At 41.0% G+C, this 17,789-nt stretch overlaps 1 protein-coding gene across 1 annotated transcript; it reads right to left on the bottom strand.

Annotated features, from left to right (window-relative positions):
- Positions 1–402: 402 nt before the first annotated feature.
- gnrhr4 (gonadotropin releasing hormone receptor 4) lies at positions 403–9,288 on the bottom strand. The gene is made up of 3 exons (XM_077194414.1): positions 8,612–9,288; positions 2,383–2,587; positions 403–1,785 (listed from the first exon to the last, which is right to left on the bottom strand). The coding sequence occupies exons 1-3, from the start codon at positions 9,158–9,160 to the stop codon at positions 1,319–1,321; spliced, it is 1,221 nt and encodes a 406-aa protein (XP_077050529.1). The 5' UTR covers positions 9,161–9,288; the 3' UTR covers positions 403–1,318.
- Positions 9,289–17,789: the final 8,501 nt, after the last annotated feature.

Genomic DNA, 17,789 nt, shown 5'->3' with positions numbered 1-17,789 from the left:
GCTTACCAAGGATGCATTTATTTCATAAAAAAAACAGGAATAACGGTACTATTATGAAATATTATTACATTTTAAAATAACTGTTTTCTATTTTAATATTTATTTTAAATGCAGTTTATTCCTGTGATGTCAAAGCTGAATTTTCAGCATCATTACTCCAGTCTTCAGTGTCACATGATCCTTCAGAAATCATTATAATATGCTATAACATTTCTTAATCAATGTTTAAAATAGTTGTGGTGTTTAATTTTATTTTTTTGTAATCCATTTTCCCTCAGGATTCTTTGATGAATAGAAACAACAGCATTTATTTGAAACAAATAAATTCTGAATAACATTCTAAATGTTTTGATCAATTTAATGCATCATAGCTAATAAAATTAACAATTTCTTCCTTTTTTTACTTTACTTAAAGCAGCAACTTTTTTTTTACAGTTTATAAAAAATGCAGAAAGATTTTTACGCTTAAAATGTGGAATACATAAACACTTTTAGATTCTAGATGCTATCAATACATCCATATTGCACATAACAGCCTATATGCGAGCATGTAAACGCCACATACAGGGCGATGCAATTGGTCCCCTGGCCACATATGAATAAATATAGATTCTTATGAGATCAGGCTGCCCTGTAATAATAGCGCGGACTTTAAAAGCAGTGATTCTGAATCTATTCAATAAAGTGTCTACACATTAACCGATACCATCTTAAGAGGCTGGGTTAGGATTCCTGAAATGGTCCTATTGAATGTTTCCAATTAACACCAGGAAACTATTCAAGAACCAAATGTACAGTAATTTGCATTTGTAATATCTCAAAACGCTAAATTCACACATCTTATTTGTTTGTAGATGAAAGTAATTTCCTCAAACAAGCAATTCAAGAGCGATGCCCTTTGTGTTAGCAGGTGGAGCTGCTGAACTTGAATTTGTACGAGATAAAACCCTTGATGTAAATGACATTTTCAACAAAAGCCACAAGTAGCAACGTTCTAATTAATCTGCAGAAAAAAAAACATGATTGGCATATTAAGCAAAGAGAAAACGATTAGAAAACGTAATCACCTGAATCAGGAAAATAGATGGGTATTAAATATAGCTTGAGTAATTTGTGCAGCTCATCAGTGAATGAATCAAAAGATGCGAAGCACTCTGGCTCGATTTGATTCTGTCTCATGCTGTTGAGAACAGGCAGGTATGTGTTGTTCCCTCATTGTTCTTGTGAGCAGCTAGACAGCCGGTACAAGACCTGCCTTGTCACATCCGTATCTCTAATCAAATGAAACTTTTTCAAGGCTGAATTGGTAGGGTTGCCACTATTCCTTGTTTTTACAGTCAGCTGGCTTCTTATCTTCCCCGCCCACCACTTTCTGCTCTGGGTCAGCTCCTAGACACGTCTGGGTCACTCTTTTCATGCGAAACGGAGATGGAGAGTATTTCACTGAGCCCGTCATGATGGAGTTATTTTCTGACTCGGTGAGTACAGCTGCGTTGCGACAGTAACGCTTCAGTCCTTTGCGAAAATGGATGGTGAAGAGGCCATAAGTGATGGGATCCAGAATTGCATTAAAAAGTCCAAAAATAAACAGTATGTGAGTAAGTGAGTGAGAAACAGTCTCTTCTAAATCATCAGGAAGAAACCAGTACCAGAGACCCAGCAAGTAGTATGGTGTCCAACAAACTATGAAAGACGTCACAATGACTATGCTCATTTTCAAAGTCCTCATACGGGCCTTTGGGATGTTGCTGTTGGAACGCCGTAAGTGGATTTCCTTTGAAGAGACTGTAAAAGCGAGAAGATTTTTTTAAAATATGCAGTAAATATATGACCAAACACTTTTTTTTAGTTTTCTGGACTTAAAGGGATAGTTTACTCTAATATTAAAGTTCTGTTATCATTCACCCACCCTCATGTCATTCCAAAACCGTATGACTTTTGTTGGAGCTCAAAAGCAGATATTCTGAAGAATCTTTCAACTGAATATTATGACTCCATATAATAAAAATGCCTGACATGATTACAGCCTGACTCTTAGTATGGACAAAAAACACTCTTTTTCTTAAAATAACTACCTTTGTGTTCCACAGAAGAAAGAAAATCATTACGGTTTGGAACGGCATATGGTTGAGTGATGACAGAATGATGGCAAATGAGGACAGGACTATATATATATATTTCAAATATCTGCTTTATCAGAGTATTTTAATTTGGGGAAATTTGTACTTTTACACTTCATTCAAATGCACAATATCTTACTTTTTACTCCATCACTCCATTTCAGGAAAACATTTCATAGATTGTTAACACTAATTTATATGGTGATGGCGCCATTAATACCGTATGCAAAATTAGCCTCCTTTCAAATGTAACTCCACTTACTGTTTCCTTTGGACATCCTTCGGGAGATCTCCACCAAGATCCTGGTGTAGCAGCAGATCATGATGGCCAGAGGTATCAGGAAGAGGCAAATGAAAGTGAACATATTGTAAATGGTCTCCTGCCAGTGTTTGACAAAGCTCCCACGTGTGGTGCACTGAGTGAAATTGGCTGGCACCGTGATGGTCACATTGTGAAACAGAAACATCTGTTGGGGAATTCAGTAGATTACACATCACCACTACTGTACTTGTTTAATACTAGAGATGCTCCGATCAGCATTTTTGGGTCCGATCACCAATTACCGATCACCAAAATCATGATCTGCCGATTGCCGATCACTGCCGATAACAGAATGGCAGGGGAATGGGAATCTTTTATCTATAATCTAGCAGAGTTTGCACCATTTGTAGAAATGTGTTTATTTAATTGTATTTAGAAAATTAGATGTCTTAAGGCTACTGTAGGCCATCTTTCCCAGATAAGGCAGAGTAACATTAAATTATTCCAAACAAAGAGGGGTCAGGCAGACCAACACACATCAGATCAGCCTAATGGGAGGGGATCAAGTTACACTTAGACATATTTGGAAATTGTAGCCTCTTAATACACCCACTACATTTACTAATTGGCAACAAAATGTACAACTTGTTACACCAAAACTGGCTACTGATAAAAGGACAAAACTATGGCAAGTTTTTTTCTGTTATTATTATGAACGTCAGATGTAGTTGAGCAGAATGCTCTTTTATGAAGTTACTTCATTAAAGGACATATTTAATTTGATTATGCCTGAAAAGGTTTTGGATTTTTTATCATATGTTCATTTAAAAATATATATTGTATAAAATGACTTCTTGTTTTGTTTTGTTTTATTGTATTTATATGGTATTTGTATTTTTATAATTGAATTTTTGCCATGAAAATAGCTTTGAATGCTGACATGGCATTAAATAAAATAATCTGAATCTGATGTACAGGTCCTTCTCAAAAAAGTGGCATATTATGATAAAGTTAATTATTTTCCATAATGTAATGATAAAAATTAAACTTTCATATATTTTAGATTCATTGCACACCAACTAAAATATTTCAGATCTTTTATTGTTTTAATACTGATGATTTTGGCATACAGCTCATGAAAACCCAACATTCCTATCTCAAAAAATTAGCATATTTCATCCGACCAATAAAATAAGTGTTTTTAATACAAAAAAAAGTAAACCTTCAAATAATTATGTTCAGTTATGGACTCAATACTTGGTCGGGAATTTTTTTGCAGAAATGACTGCTTCAATGCGGCGTGGCATGGAGGCAATCAGCCTGTGGCACTGCTGAGGTGTTATGGAGGCCCAGGATGCTTCGATAGCGGCCTATCCAGAGTGTTGGGTCTTGCGTCTCTCAACTTTCTATTCACAATATCCCACAGATTCTCTATGGCAGGCCAATTGAGCACAGTAATACCATGGTCAGTAAACCATTTACCAGTGGTTTTGGCACTGTGAGCAGGTGCCAGGTCGTGCTGAAAAATGAAATCTTCATCTCCATAAAGCTTTTCAGCAGATGGAAGCATGTAGTGCTCCAAAATCTCTTGATACCTAGCTGAATTGACCCGGCCCTTGATAAAACACAGTGGACCAACACCAGCAGCTGACATGCCACCCTAGACCATCACTGACTGTGGGTACTTGACACTGGACTTCAGGCATTTTGGCATTTCCTTCTCGCCAGTCTTCCTCCAGACTCTGGCACCTTGATTTCCGAATGACATGCAAAATCCGCTTTCACTCGAAAAAAGTACTTAGGACCACTGAGCAACAGTCCAGTGCTGCTTCTCTGTAGCCCAGGTCAGGCGCTTCTGTCGCTGTTTCTGGTTCAAAAGTGGCTTGACCTGGGGAATGCGGCACCTGTAGCCCATTTCCTGCACACGCCTGTGCACGGTGGCTCTGGATGTTTCTACTCAAGACTCAGTCCACTGCTTCCGCAGGTCCCCCAAGGTCTGGAATCGGTCCTTCTCCACAATCTTCCTCAGGGTCCGGTCACCTCTTCTCGTTGTGCAGCGTTTTTTGACACTTTTTCCTTCCCACAGACTTCCCACTGAGGTGCCTTGATACAGCACTCTGGGAACAGCCTGTTTGTTCAGAAATTTCTTTCTGTGTCTTACCCTCTTGCTTGAGGGTGTCAATGATGGCCTTCTGGACAGCAGTCAGGTCGGCAGTCTTACGCATGATTGCGGTTTTGAGTAATGAAACAGGCCGGGAGTTTTTAAAAGGCTCAGGAATCTTTTGCAGGTGTTTAGAGTTAATTAGTTGATTCAGATGATTAGGTTAATAGCTCGTTTAGAGACCCTTTTCATGATATGCTATTTTTTTGAGATAGGAATTTGGGGTTTTCATGAGCTGTATGCCAAAATCATCAGTATTAAAACAATAAAAGACCTGAAATATTTCAGTTGGTGTGCAATGAATCTAAAATATATTAAAGTTTAATTTTTATCATTACATTATGGAAAATAATGAACTTTATCACAATATGCTAATTTTTTGAGAAGGGCCTGTAGTTGAGGAACCAACTACGTCAGATAAAAAAAATAAAATACCACCACCACTATTGAAATATCTCGCGGCACGAATGTACCAATACAAATAAATAAAAACATCTCCAGTTAACTCAGAGCATTCATTTTGTTAATTTGTTAAATAAGAGGCGATCTAGCACTGAAATGTTTTTTTTTTTATCAAGTGATCAAAATGCTCGTTGCCGCAGCGATCAGTGGCGCAGATTCTGTTGTGGCTCGCGCGGTGCACGGTCTTCACTCGGACGCGCGCTTCAATCCGTTGGGAGACTCACTATTCGTTCCGGTGAAGGAGAACTCATGTTGCCACTGCCAAGCTCCACTCTGCTGTTGTGTGCTCATGCGCCACGCATGCATGTGGGAAAAAGTCGCGCGAGTAATTTACGTCACGTGATCGGCTTTTTTGATCGGCGCTTTTGGGGTTCGCCGATGAATCTATTTTTAGCCAATATCGGCCAATCATGATCGTCGTCCGATCAATCGGAGCATCCCTATTTAATACCATCAAATACATTCAAACTAAGAAGAAACAATTACACACTAGCTTGATTTAGAAGCATTCAAAATGACTAATTGGTTATTTTGGAAAATTAGCCACAAACTCTAATTGCATATTCAATGCTATCTACAGCCAACTAATCAAGTGAACACTGTCAGCGTCGCAAATTAGATGTGGCATATATCCCCTTCAGCTAAAAGCTCAGGATTCAGTCAGTGTTCCCAGGATCAGTCTTTTGCAGAACATTTAATAAATATGATGTCTGACTACATATTCTGTCTGACTACATATTCTATGACAAGGAGATTGCCAATTGACAAATGAAGACGGGCATACTGACATCCACGCTAAAGCCATCTGTCTGCTTATGCCTCAGAAGTGATTCATAAAAACCATTTGAAAAACAAATGACAACAAAATATCTGCTTTAGCCCATTGTGACCTTGTATCTTCAATCATACCTTTGTGAAATCACCTCATTCAAACACAATCTGCTGTCATAATGTGTTTTACTGTGGAGTTTTAGTGCTTGTAATATGTCCTCATTCTTTTAGCTTGCTGCCTTCTCTAAACTTGAAGGCACGCTGATTTTAAACGCTCCACTTCGTCAGGAGGAGCAAATAAAGAGGTCTCTGCATTTATTACTTCAACTGCGCAGTGTTTTAAAATATGCATGCCTCCTCTGATTGAGAATCACCCCTTATTAAAGTCTTTCCGCAGTAATTCTTGCTGCTATCATCTTGAACATTTCAGATCTTGTAACTGAAGGTCACAGAGCGTTTTCTTGTGACCCTGGATCGCAAAACCAGTCACAAGTAGCACGGGTATATTTGTGGCAATAGCCAACAATACATTGGATGGGTCAAATTTTTCGATTTTTCTTTTATGCCAAAAATCATTAAGCTATTAATTAAAGATCATGTTCCAATGAAATGGAATATCAAATGAAGATATTTTGTTAATTTCCTACCATACATATATAAAACATTTATTTTTGTGAGTGAATGCAGCACAATTGTGAACATAAATGGACAACTTTAAAGGTGATTTTCTCAATGTTTAGATTTTTTTGCACCCTCAGATTCCAGATTTTCAAATAGTTGTATCTCAGCCAAATATTGTCATATCCTAACAAACCATACATCAATGGAAAGCTTATTTATTACGTTTTCAAATCTGTTATATAACCTCAATTTCAAAGCATTGACCCATGTGACTGGTTTTGTGATCCAGGGTCACATATATTATGTTTTAGAATATCATTTGTGAGCTGATTTAAGAAAATATCACATTTAAAAACATCTGATTGACTAACAAACTGCATAATTTATATTATGAATTTTGCAACACTTTATAGCTCTGATTCTAATGTAACAACAGGTCTAGGGAGAATACTGAATACGTTACTGATTTGAAACGTGATTGTCAATATGATCTAAAAGACAATCTGCCAAGGGAAAATACAGTGTGTGTGTGTGTGTGTGTGTGTGTGTGTGTGTGTGTGTGTGTGTGTGTGTGTGTGTGTGTGTGTGTGTGTGTGTGTGTGTGTGTGTGTGTGTGTGTGTGTGTGTGTTATTCAGGTATACCAAACTTTTTTTTTTGGTCCCCATCAGGAAAAAAACTGCTTAATCATAATAAGTTAGGTTTTTTGAAAATCTAAAAAAGCAGAAAGTGATGAGTAGGTTTAGGGTTAGAGAATAGAATATACAGTTTCAACAGTATAAAAATCATTGTGCCAATGGAAATGTGGACGTGTGTCTGTTCATGTTTTTCTATCCCACTCAACTCAAACCTGAAGGTCCCCATGAGGAAACAAGCTAATAAATCATACAGAATGAGTTTGTGTTTTTTAATGTAAAAATGCAGAACGTTTTCTGTGATGGGAAGGTTCAGTGGTAGGATTAGTGTAAGGGGAGAGAATATACAGTTTGTACAGTATAAAAACCATTACGTCTATGGAGATTCTCCATAAAGATAGCGAACCAGACGTGTGTGTGTGTATATGGGTGTGCGTGTGTGTGTGCGCTTGAGTGAATGAGTGTTGGTAATGTTGAGTAACGTGTCTCCGCAACAGTCATTATGTTAAATCTGAGGTGAAATTAAAGGGCTGATGAAAACGCTCTTAGTACTGTCATTGCTGAACTAATCTTCGGTATGAACATCTATGAATTTTGCAACACTTTATAGCTTTGATTCTAATGTTACAACAGGTCTAGGGGGAATACTGAATACATTACTTATTTGAAAAGTGATTGTCGATATGATCTAAAAGACAATCTGCCAAGGGAAAATACAGTTGTGTGAATACTGTACGTGTGCTACACAAAATACAGTAATACATCAAAGGGATAGTTCAACCAAAAATAAAAATTCTGTCATCCTTTACTCACCCTGATATTGTTCCACACATGTATGACTTTCTTACTTCCGTAAAACACAGAAGGAGACAGTATACAGAGGTTTCAATTTGCAGAATGGTGAAACTCTAAAAGCAGTACCATTCATACAACCATATATGGTTTCCTTGTGTGAGGGACAATAAGGTTCACCAGTTCCTACTGCCATGGCTTTCATGTCTTTTATAATTATTTGAATATGCGCATATTCAAATTTGGTGCATTCTGACGTATGTAGAGTATGGCATTAGATTAGTGACTTCAAGCATGTTGTGAAGTGCCATTTAATGTAAATGAGATCAAAGATGGAATGATTGTGACTAATGATATACACACACACACACACACACACACACATACAAACTTGACAGCCTTGAAGCAGTGTGGACATTATTTCTTCTTTTGTGTTCCATAGAAGAAAGAAGGTCAAACATGAGGGGGAGTAAATGATGGCAGAATTTTAATTTTCATCCATTTTAAAAACTGTATAGCAGACTTTCAAATACAAAAAATTCAAATACATTTTTAATTTAGAGTGAACGCATTTGTGGTTTAAAATCTGATTAAATACGAACAAATATGAATATTTCAAGTCTAAGCTCAAGAAGGTAAGCAAGTAGTTCAACTGCCTGTCGTTTTCATTTTGATCTCTGATTCAGGGTATTACGCCAGACTCTGGAGGTTCTTGTGAATTTGAGTAATGCAGCACACAGAGATAAGACACAAAGAAAAACATGAAAAATCACTCAAGCAGCTCCTCACCTGAGGGACAGAGAGAACAAAACTCATCACCCAGGCCACACTCAGCATTACTTTGTTCTTCTTTTTAGCCTTATTGATGGCCAGAGGGTTGAGAATGGCCGACTGCCTGTCCAGGCTTATGACCACAGTCACGAACGCACAGGAGTACATAGCCACGAGCTTCAGAAACATTAACAATCTGCAAGCCAGGTCCCCCGCCAACCACTGAACCGTAATATTCCAAGCAGCATCCACCGGCATCACGATGAAAGTCACCAGCAGGTCGGCAATGGTGAGGTTCATGATTAAAATTCGCACATGGGATTTGCGCTTGTTATTGGTGCTGGCAGCCCACAGCACTGCGAGGTTGCACACAGCTGACACTACACAAAGAGTGAAGGTAATTATCACCCTCACTTTCGCTGCCATAGAAAAGGTAGGCAGCTGCAATGCCGCTTCACCTGTGCCATTGTTACACGTGGGCATGGTATAGTCACAACTGCCGTTCAGAGCATCTGCAGTCAGCTCCTGACACATGATGTTCTCAGATGTTGGAGAGCTGTCATTCATTACTGAAGAGCAAAGGTGTGTGTTTGCTGCATTCGTTCAGCTACCTGCTGCACAATGAGGTTTACATACGATCCATGATGATGATGATGATGATGATTCCAGGAGAGTTATAGACAGTGATAGTATCTGGAAAATGCTCCTTTAATTGACAGTTCTAAAGTGGAATTTAAAAAGAAAAGAAAATTTAGTATTTTATTCAGATATTAACCTGGCAATTAAGGCCATCAACATAATGCATTTCACATTTACAAAAACTGCCATCATAACTGAAAATAAATTTACCATCATAATGCAAGTTTGATATTGATTAGACCACTTTCCTTTACTAGGTTTAAATGCATTGCTAAAACACTGTAAGCATGCATTTTTTGATGTTTTTAGAAAAAGCATTAAAAGTCGAAAACATGCCCCAATCTACTCAATTAACAGTCGCCGTATTTTAATTTTTTTTCGAATTAAAATAATTTTCAGACTTACCTGATGCACCTCTCCCGTAGAGCATTAACATAAATCCAACGACCTTGAAATAAGTTGTTGTTTGTTCATCTCACTGTCTAAACAAAACCTCGGTTATTCATATCATCCATATATTTCTAAAATCCGATCTTCAAGTGCAAATGTAGCTCTTCTCAAACACTTCAAAGACAGACGGGTAGTTTGCCATCCAATAAGACACCTGTTCGCAAGGTGACATTTGTCTTGGTGAGAGAGTTATTCAGTCTGATTTGCAACAAAAAAATGCACCAACCTCTACTTTTTCAGAGAGCGGAGAAAGTACTTTTTAAATTAACGGAAATTCTGTAGAAAGTAAGTTTAAGACAATATTAATCAGTATGTATCTCCGACATCAACCTCAGTTGGAGAATGATGTGTGAATGTCCGCATGTGTCTGCTGCAGCGCGCGCCTCTTCAATTCCCTCGCGCGTCACGTGACAACACCCTCGCTCGCTCTCGCTGCGCGTGTTAGTGTGAACTGTCTTCATGTGCCATCCGCAGGTCAGTTGTGTTGCCGAACTTGCTGTGATTCATGTTTAGCAATGTACATTCACTAATTTCATCTAAACCAGAGGACGAATTACGGTGGTGGGGTGGGACGGGGTGAGTTTATCTAGGGATTTGATTCCCTCATCCCCGAAAGAAATTAACACAGTTCAAAAGAGTTTTAATTATTCACACGGTTTCATTAGCATTTTTAAACCTTTTATTGTAAACACAAAGTCTATATTACAAATTGGTAAGCGCGTATTTACAAGCTGTGCCAAACAAATTTTCACAAAATCCAACTCGCGATAACTTTGTGAGGTTAAGACCTTATTCAGAGCAGCGCCATGACAGGATGAAAGCGAGGCTGTGATTTTTCGACGTAAAAAGCTGTATAAAGCTCCTAGATCACTTCTAATTTTACACAGCTCATTGTATGGAGTTTTTTGTCTGCTTAAATTTCTTATATATTTTTGCAGTCTTTTGTCAGCAGAACAATAAAAAACGCATTAAATAATAGTACAACCCACTGATGAGATTCCCATTTAAAATCAAAGATGGCAAAGGTCTACACTACAGGCTACTGTAACGGTTCGATTAAACTGTGTCCCAATTCACCTACTTATGCTATGCCCTAAAATTATTTATTGTTTTTGTGGAGAAAAAGTACTTTAACACTTTATTTTAAGGTGACGTAGTTACATGTACTACATGTACCTATTTACTATAGTAATAACAGTAAATTATGCATAATTTTCAAGTAGTTAACTAACCCTAAACCAATCCTAACTGCAGTTCTATAGTACTCTATAAGTAGTTAATTAAGTAGTGGACTACTTCTTGAGTAAGTACAATGTAACTACGTCACCTTAAAATAAAATGCAACCAAAAGTATGCTACATATTTTTTGAGTATAGCAGAACAGTACGTAAGAGTTGCGTCCCAAATTATGCACTATAATTCATTTATGCACTACTCAACCATGCAGTGTATGAACTATAAGGTTAATATGTCATTCTGAAAAATATCCATATTCATAACTTTATAAACTATAATCACTGGCTTTAGGTAATGGCCGTACGCAAGTCGAGTTCCAGCGGAAGAGTGACCTCTGACCCGATGTTACACATAGGATGGCTGGATGGCTTGAGGGTGAGTAAATTATGGGATCATTTTCATTTTTGGGTGAACCCTTTAAGGCCCGTTCACACCAAGAATGATGACGATAAAAATATAGTTCTAAATATCATTCCAAATATTAAAGAATAGCAGAGTCCTCAACTATAGTGATAAAAGCAGAGAGAAGAACGATTTTTTTTCTAGCTGATAAACGATAAAAACATTGACAGCCAATCAGAATCCATCCTGCTTTAAGAGCTCAATCATTTAAAGCGGTATCCAGACGACAAAACTGCAGCGCGAGCTTATAAAAAACAGAACTATGTAGTGCGTTGTTGTTGACGGTAATAAAATTCTCTTACGAGAGTATCTCTCGTACTGCGTAATATCTTACGCTATGGGGAAAACCTCTTTTCCACGAGATATTGAAGCCAAAAATTATCCTTAATTTTGAATCAATGTAAAACGCTTTGCGGCAGTATGCAGACATAGGCAAGACGGCTTACGCGTCTATTGGCTGCTCTGCGGGACACCATATCCAATGGGGGCACTTCACGCCCATTTCGTCACGTCCCGCCAGAAAGGGCGTGGCCTCATCCTATAAATATAGCTTGATGGGCTGATACAAATTTTCATCTCTTCAGCGAAGCTCATGCATCGCTTGATCCAGAGTGAGAAGCCGCGGTGTTGACACAAGCCTTCTGCGGGACGAGCCCTTGAACCTGAAGCCGCTGGCCTTCACCTCGCCGCTTTCAGTCGCAGTACCTGCTACGCTTTCCGGCGTATATATCCTTTATCTCTGCTGAGAGGGTTTGTTCGCAGTTGCAACTCACACTTCTCTATAACTCCTAAAAGAGCTAGCGTCTTTTTCAAGATGCCATCTTCCTGTGGCTCGTGCCGAGTCCAACTCAGCGACGGGGACCGCCATGTGATCTGCGTTTCCTAGCTGGGTGAAGATCATGCGGCTTTCACGCTCGCTGACGGCGGATGCCCTCACTGCGAGCTGATGCCTATGGTGACTCTGAGGACTCGCCTGGCATCCTTCTCGGAGCCCACACTTCTGCCCGCTGTAGTGCCGCGCCGCAAGAATCGCCATGCTCAGCGCGCCCCCGAGCTCTCTCCTGCCCGCCAAAGCTCGCCGGTTCGCCCGCCAGCTTCACCGGCATTGCTCGAATTGCTCACCGATGGACAGCGACCGCCGTCTGCCGCCGCTTCCGCCATTGAGCTTGACGAACCAGCCGAGGCCTGTTCTATCCTGGCATCGGACAAAGAGGATCGGGCGAGCTCTGTGGACCTCCCCCCGCTGCCCGCAAGCCTTCTGAGAGACGAGCCGGCATTGAATCTGAGCTGATGCGTCTGCTCTCTCAAGCCGTCGACAACCTCGGCCTCGACTGGAAGGCGCCCGCGCGCAACTGGCTGGATGGATGCTTCCTCAAGAAGGACACCGCCCCATCACAGTCGAGACCCGCGCCTTTCCTTCCTGAGCTTCACGAGGAAGTCGCGAAGTCTTGGAACGCCCTCTTCTCGGCCAGGATGCGTACCTCTGTCCATGCAGCATTCTCCACTGTGGACGGTGCGAAAGATAGAGGGTACCTTTCTCTTCCTCCAGTGGAAGCAGCGGTAGCATCCCATCTCTGCCCGACCTCTGCTGGACGGCGTGCTCAGACGACGCTAGCCTCGAAAGCCTGCCGAGTGACGTCAGCCATGCACTGTCGCGCTAACACCACCGCCGGGCAAGCGGTGTCAGCGCTGCACACAATGGCTATCCTGCAGATTTTCCAAGCCGACCTTCTCCGTAAAATCGACGTGGAAGGAACGGAAGCGATCTGCGTGGCGGATTTGAGAAGCGCTACGGACCTGGCTCTACGCGCTGCAAAAGCCGCTGCACAGGCCGTTGGGCGGAAAATGCCCTCTCTCACCGTGGCTGAGAGACATCTGTGGCAAACGCTGTCTAAGATGACGGAAGTGGAGCGCTCTGTGTTCCTCGACGCGCCCATCTCCACAGATGGCCTTTTCGGATCTGCCGTCAAAGATTTCACGGACAGATTCGTCGAGGTGCAGAAGACAACGCCGGCTATGAAGCACTTCCTGCCGAAGCGCTCTAGTTCCGCAACAGGCTGCTCGAAACAGCCGTCTGCCCAGGGCTTTCAGCCGCAGCCTGCACCACCCGCCGCTGCCGCTTCTCAGCGCCGCCAGGCCCAAGACCAGAGACCGCGCTCTCGCTCTGCTGGACGCCGCCCCCCTCAGCGCGGGCCCCGGCCGAGGATTGAAATCAAGCCCGGGGTCTCAAAGCCTTCCTAGCTTCTCTAGGAAAGCGACGGTGTTCAAATCCCGCTGTGGCCGAATTTTCACCGAAACTTTTCGCTCGTTCAGTTCCAAACAATGCGACAGTCCCAGCATACTTCGCAGTAAACAAGCCGGTTCCACAGCCTGCTTGCCTGCACACAAAAGCTGTTTTTACGGCTACCCAGATAAATCCAATAAAGAGTGTATTTTCTGGTGTTCTGGCCACGGCCGATGGTGTTAAGTGTTGTAAGAATGCCCACGTCTCAGTGCCCATTCCCACACACACAGACATAGCCCGCCACAGTACAGGGCTAGCACAAATAAAATCGACTCATGTCGATTGTGCAATAAATGTAGTGAATGTGCCCACGACACACTGCCCACAAACACTACACGATGCATGTCCCATGGTTTCTGTAAAAACGAAACCAACACACATTCAGTCGGCGCGAGCCGACAGTGTTCTCAGTGCAGTGAGTTCTCAATCAGTAATCACTCGCGTCGTTCTACCGCGGCCCTCAGTCTCGTCCTACTCGCCACAGTAAACATAATGAATGGCGACAGAAGAACGCAAAAGCCGAATCGCGGACATTTTTGGCGATCTCGAAATCCCGGGCAGATAGGGTGACCACCATCAAACAAACCAAATGTGGGACGATTATACGTTTGTGTGGGACAATGTGGGAAATGTTACCAACATTAAAACATAACCAACTGTTATATAATGTTTATCGAACTTAATAAAAACATTTGTATTCTGACTTTCAGCTGATAAAAATTACTTGTTCTTTATTCCCTTCTAGAAAACACCTTCACATCACAATGTAACATAACATGTCTTTAAACGTGACATTTAAATTCAACATCACTGAGCCCAAAGGCAGCAGGCATCATGCACAGAACTATTTTTGAAACAATTCTGACCAAGTCCAACTAAAATCCAACAAAATAAATAATGAACAAAAAAATATAAACCAACATGAATTTAGATCATTGACAGTCTTATATATTAAGAATATATTAAACCAAAAACTTTCATATTTTTTAGAAAGGATGTGAATTAAAACAACCACAGCAGCAACAAGTTAATAAATTCTGTTAAATTTTAAATTTAATTTACTGAATTATCCATTTGTTTTCTGACAGAAACACATGGAACGAACCACCGCTAAACATTTTGATCGACATCGTCACAACCCACTAGTGTCCATGTTTACTCCTTTGCTTTCAACCATTGGATAGGATTTTGAAAACGGCTGTTGTATTTGTACATCTGACGAAGCGCTGTTAAATACAGGTGAAAAACTATGCCGCAAAGAGAATAAATAAAATGCTTTCTTAAAAAAGCAAAAGAACAGCATGCTTTCTTAATATGATATTCAAAAACAACAGACTGATGAAACAGCGGGATATTTTCTCAATATACGACGTGCGGGACAAGGGGTGAAAATGCTGTGCGGTACAACTCAAAGCGGGACGGGTGGTCCCCCTACGGGCAGACTTGTCACAGAGACTCACTAGTAGATAGCCTTGTTGTTTAACTGCGCTCTCTTACCGGTAGGGCGTGGCTTGGGAATGGCAAATTCAAAAATAATTTCACATTTCTACTACACAAATGACCCATTTTAAATACACATTCATCTTTACAGAGGTGAAGTATCCCTTTAAGTAAAAATCTATCTACCTTTGCTGTTTTAACCTATAAAAACAAATGCCAAAGAACATCGCAACTTTCATCGTAACTTTTTAGAAAAGTGGCCTCAACATCAGGTATTTTTGGTCTGTGTTCTCTGCCTGAATGCCATGCTTAGGGCTTTTCACCCGTAGACTGCGGGGTCGCAGAAGTGCTCTCCTTCCTTCAAGAGCTGCTGGATAAGGGCAGAACCCCATCCACGCTCAAAGTGTACGTGGCAGCCATAGCAACGTTTGCAAAACCTATGTCTGGCCAGTCACTGGGGAAAAACGACCTAGTCGTGCGATTCCTCAATGGAGCTCAGAGGCTGAACCCTCCCAGACCCCCTTCAGTCCCGGTGTGGGACCTTTCTACGGTTTTGGAAGCCATGAAAGGTGCCCCATTGGAGCCAATCCATTTGTCAGACATGAAGCATCTTCTGCATAGGGGACTTACAAGCGCTTTCAGTAAGCGCGTCATGTATGGAGTTTGGGCCTAATGACTCACCCAAGGCACGGGTACGTGCCCAAATCCCTCAACACACCGTTCAGGGCCCAGGTTATTTCCCTGTGCGCCCTCCCGGTTCATGATGAGGAGGAGGATGCGAGTCTCCTTTGCCCTGTCAGGGCACTGAGAGCTTATGTGTCCCGCTCGTCTGTCTTCAGACAGACCGAGCAGCTCTTCGTTTTGTTTGGCGGACGCTCCAAGGCCGCATCAAAATAACAGATGGATGGATAGTCGACGCCATAGCGCTGGCTTACTTCTAAGGGCCTGCAGTGTCCTTTGGGTGTCAGAGCGCACTCCACGAGAGGCGTGGCCTCGTCATGGGCGTGGTATAGTGGGATTACCCTGCAAGATATCTGTACGGCGGCAGACTGGGCCTCGCCGTCTACATTTATAAGGTTTTATAACCTAGAGGTTCCCGCCTTACAAGCCAAGCTTCTGTCGGTCTAGAATTCAGTGCTATCTGCCCCGCTGCGCCGGCCCAGATGCTGAGTTTTGCCTGTGCATCGCTCACTGACCGATAGAACAACTCCATGAGCATTTAAACCCGTAGGGCCACCCAGTTTAGGCTGAAAGCTTTCACCCTGGCTGCGTGGTGTGCTATTAATATGATTAGCTCCCGTGGGATGCTACTTTATAAGGAATGACGCTTCTAGCCTCTCTTCCTTCACTCTCTGTGAGTCTATGGTGATTATGCACTACATGAACCCCGGGCTTCTGCCCTTGGGACTTTGGTGTTGGATCCCAGTATGCACGGCGTGTTACACTGTGTTCCCCATAGCGTAAGATATTACGCAGTACGAATATACTCTCGTAAGAGAACATACTCGGTTACTAACGTAACCTCGGTTCTCTCTAGAGAGGGAACGAGTACTGCGTATCTTGCCGTGCTTGCAACACGCTCTGGTTCGCTTCGGCGATGAAAACCAGTTTGTATCAGCCCATCGAGCTATATTTATAGGATGAGGCCACGCCCTTTCTGGCGGGACGTGACGCAAAGTGTTTTACATTGATTCAAAATTAAGGATAATTTTTGGCTTCAATATCTCGTGGAAATGAGGTTTTCCCCATAGCATAAGATATTACGCAGTACTCGTTCCCTCTCTAGAGAGAACCGTGTTTACGTTAGTAACCGAGTACGTTATCGTTGTCGTAAATCACTTTACACTTAACCTACATAAAACCTTAACTGCAATTTGAAAAGTACAAAAATCTGACAAAAAAGTGATGATAGATAATTTTTTAGATCAGATTTCATTTATCCCACTTTATCTGACATTTCACTTCTGCTGAACTCACCCGTTTTCTGTGAGAAGTCTGTTGGCATCAACAAGAATTTGGTTAGAATTTCAGGTTAGAAAGCATAAGTTATGACTAGTTAATTTAGTATCCCGCAAACACACATTTCAAAAAGATATCTATAATAGAGATTCACTGATCACACAGAAAAAGCCTGTAATCTTACCTGAAACAATCTGAGACCTCCAGCTGGCCTTTGAGAACATACTTTGATTGAAATCAATGAAGCAAAATGGGTGAATCAGATATCTCTATAGTTAAGCATATAATAAACTGTATTTAAATTCATTTTAATAATCTATTTTTGTGCAATTTAATATATTTAATTTATTCAGACAAAGATTCTCTGATCATTATGAGATTAGGCGAATGTTCTCTTTTGTAGTCTTAAAGTGGATTTAAATATATATATATATATATATATATTTGTCCATGTGACATTTGCAGCTCTTTTTTCACAATTATAACCCTTTAATTAATTGTATAACCATATTTTAATTATAATTTACTCACTGAGGCATGATGTGGCTTTTGCATTGCTCTCCACCGTTATGATATAGCAGGTCTCAACATTGGCACCCAGAATAAATGCAACATTTGATTATGTAATGAGTACAGCGTGCGCTCCTAATTATAATATATCTCCCAAGCATTAGCATGACAGTAATTGATTTCAGTGAGGCTTTGTATTAAAGAGAAGGTGTCAGCACTGCTGCTGCAAGGGAATTTAATTTCATAGTGACCTCAACGTCCCTCCCACCCACCCAG

Source organism: Siphateles boraxobius, unplaced genomic scaffold, assembly GCF_051911475.1.
Source record: "Siphateles boraxobius isolate OS27281-9 unplaced genomic scaffold, OSU_SipBor_1 32, whole genome shotgun sequence".
In the NCBI taxonomy this organism is placed as follows: Eukaryota; Metazoa; Chordata; class Actinopteri; order Cypriniformes; family Leuciscidae; genus Siphateles; species Siphateles boraxobius.
This window is presented reverse-complemented; position numbering and strand designations above follow the sequence as displayed.

Coding starts and splice junctions, on each gene's coding strand:
- gnrhr4 (XM_077194414.1), bottom strand. CDS start 9,160: ATGAATGACAGCTCTCCAACATCTGAGAACATCATGTGTCAGGAGCTG. Junction 2,588..8,611: donor TTGTTCTCTCTGTCCCTCAG/GTGAGGAGCTGC, acceptor ATTCCCCAACAG/ATGTTTCTGTTTCACAATGT. Junction 1,786..2,382: donor AAGGATGTCCAAAGGAAACA/GTAAGTGGAGTT, acceptor TCGCTTTTACAG/TCTCTTCAAAGGAAATCCAC.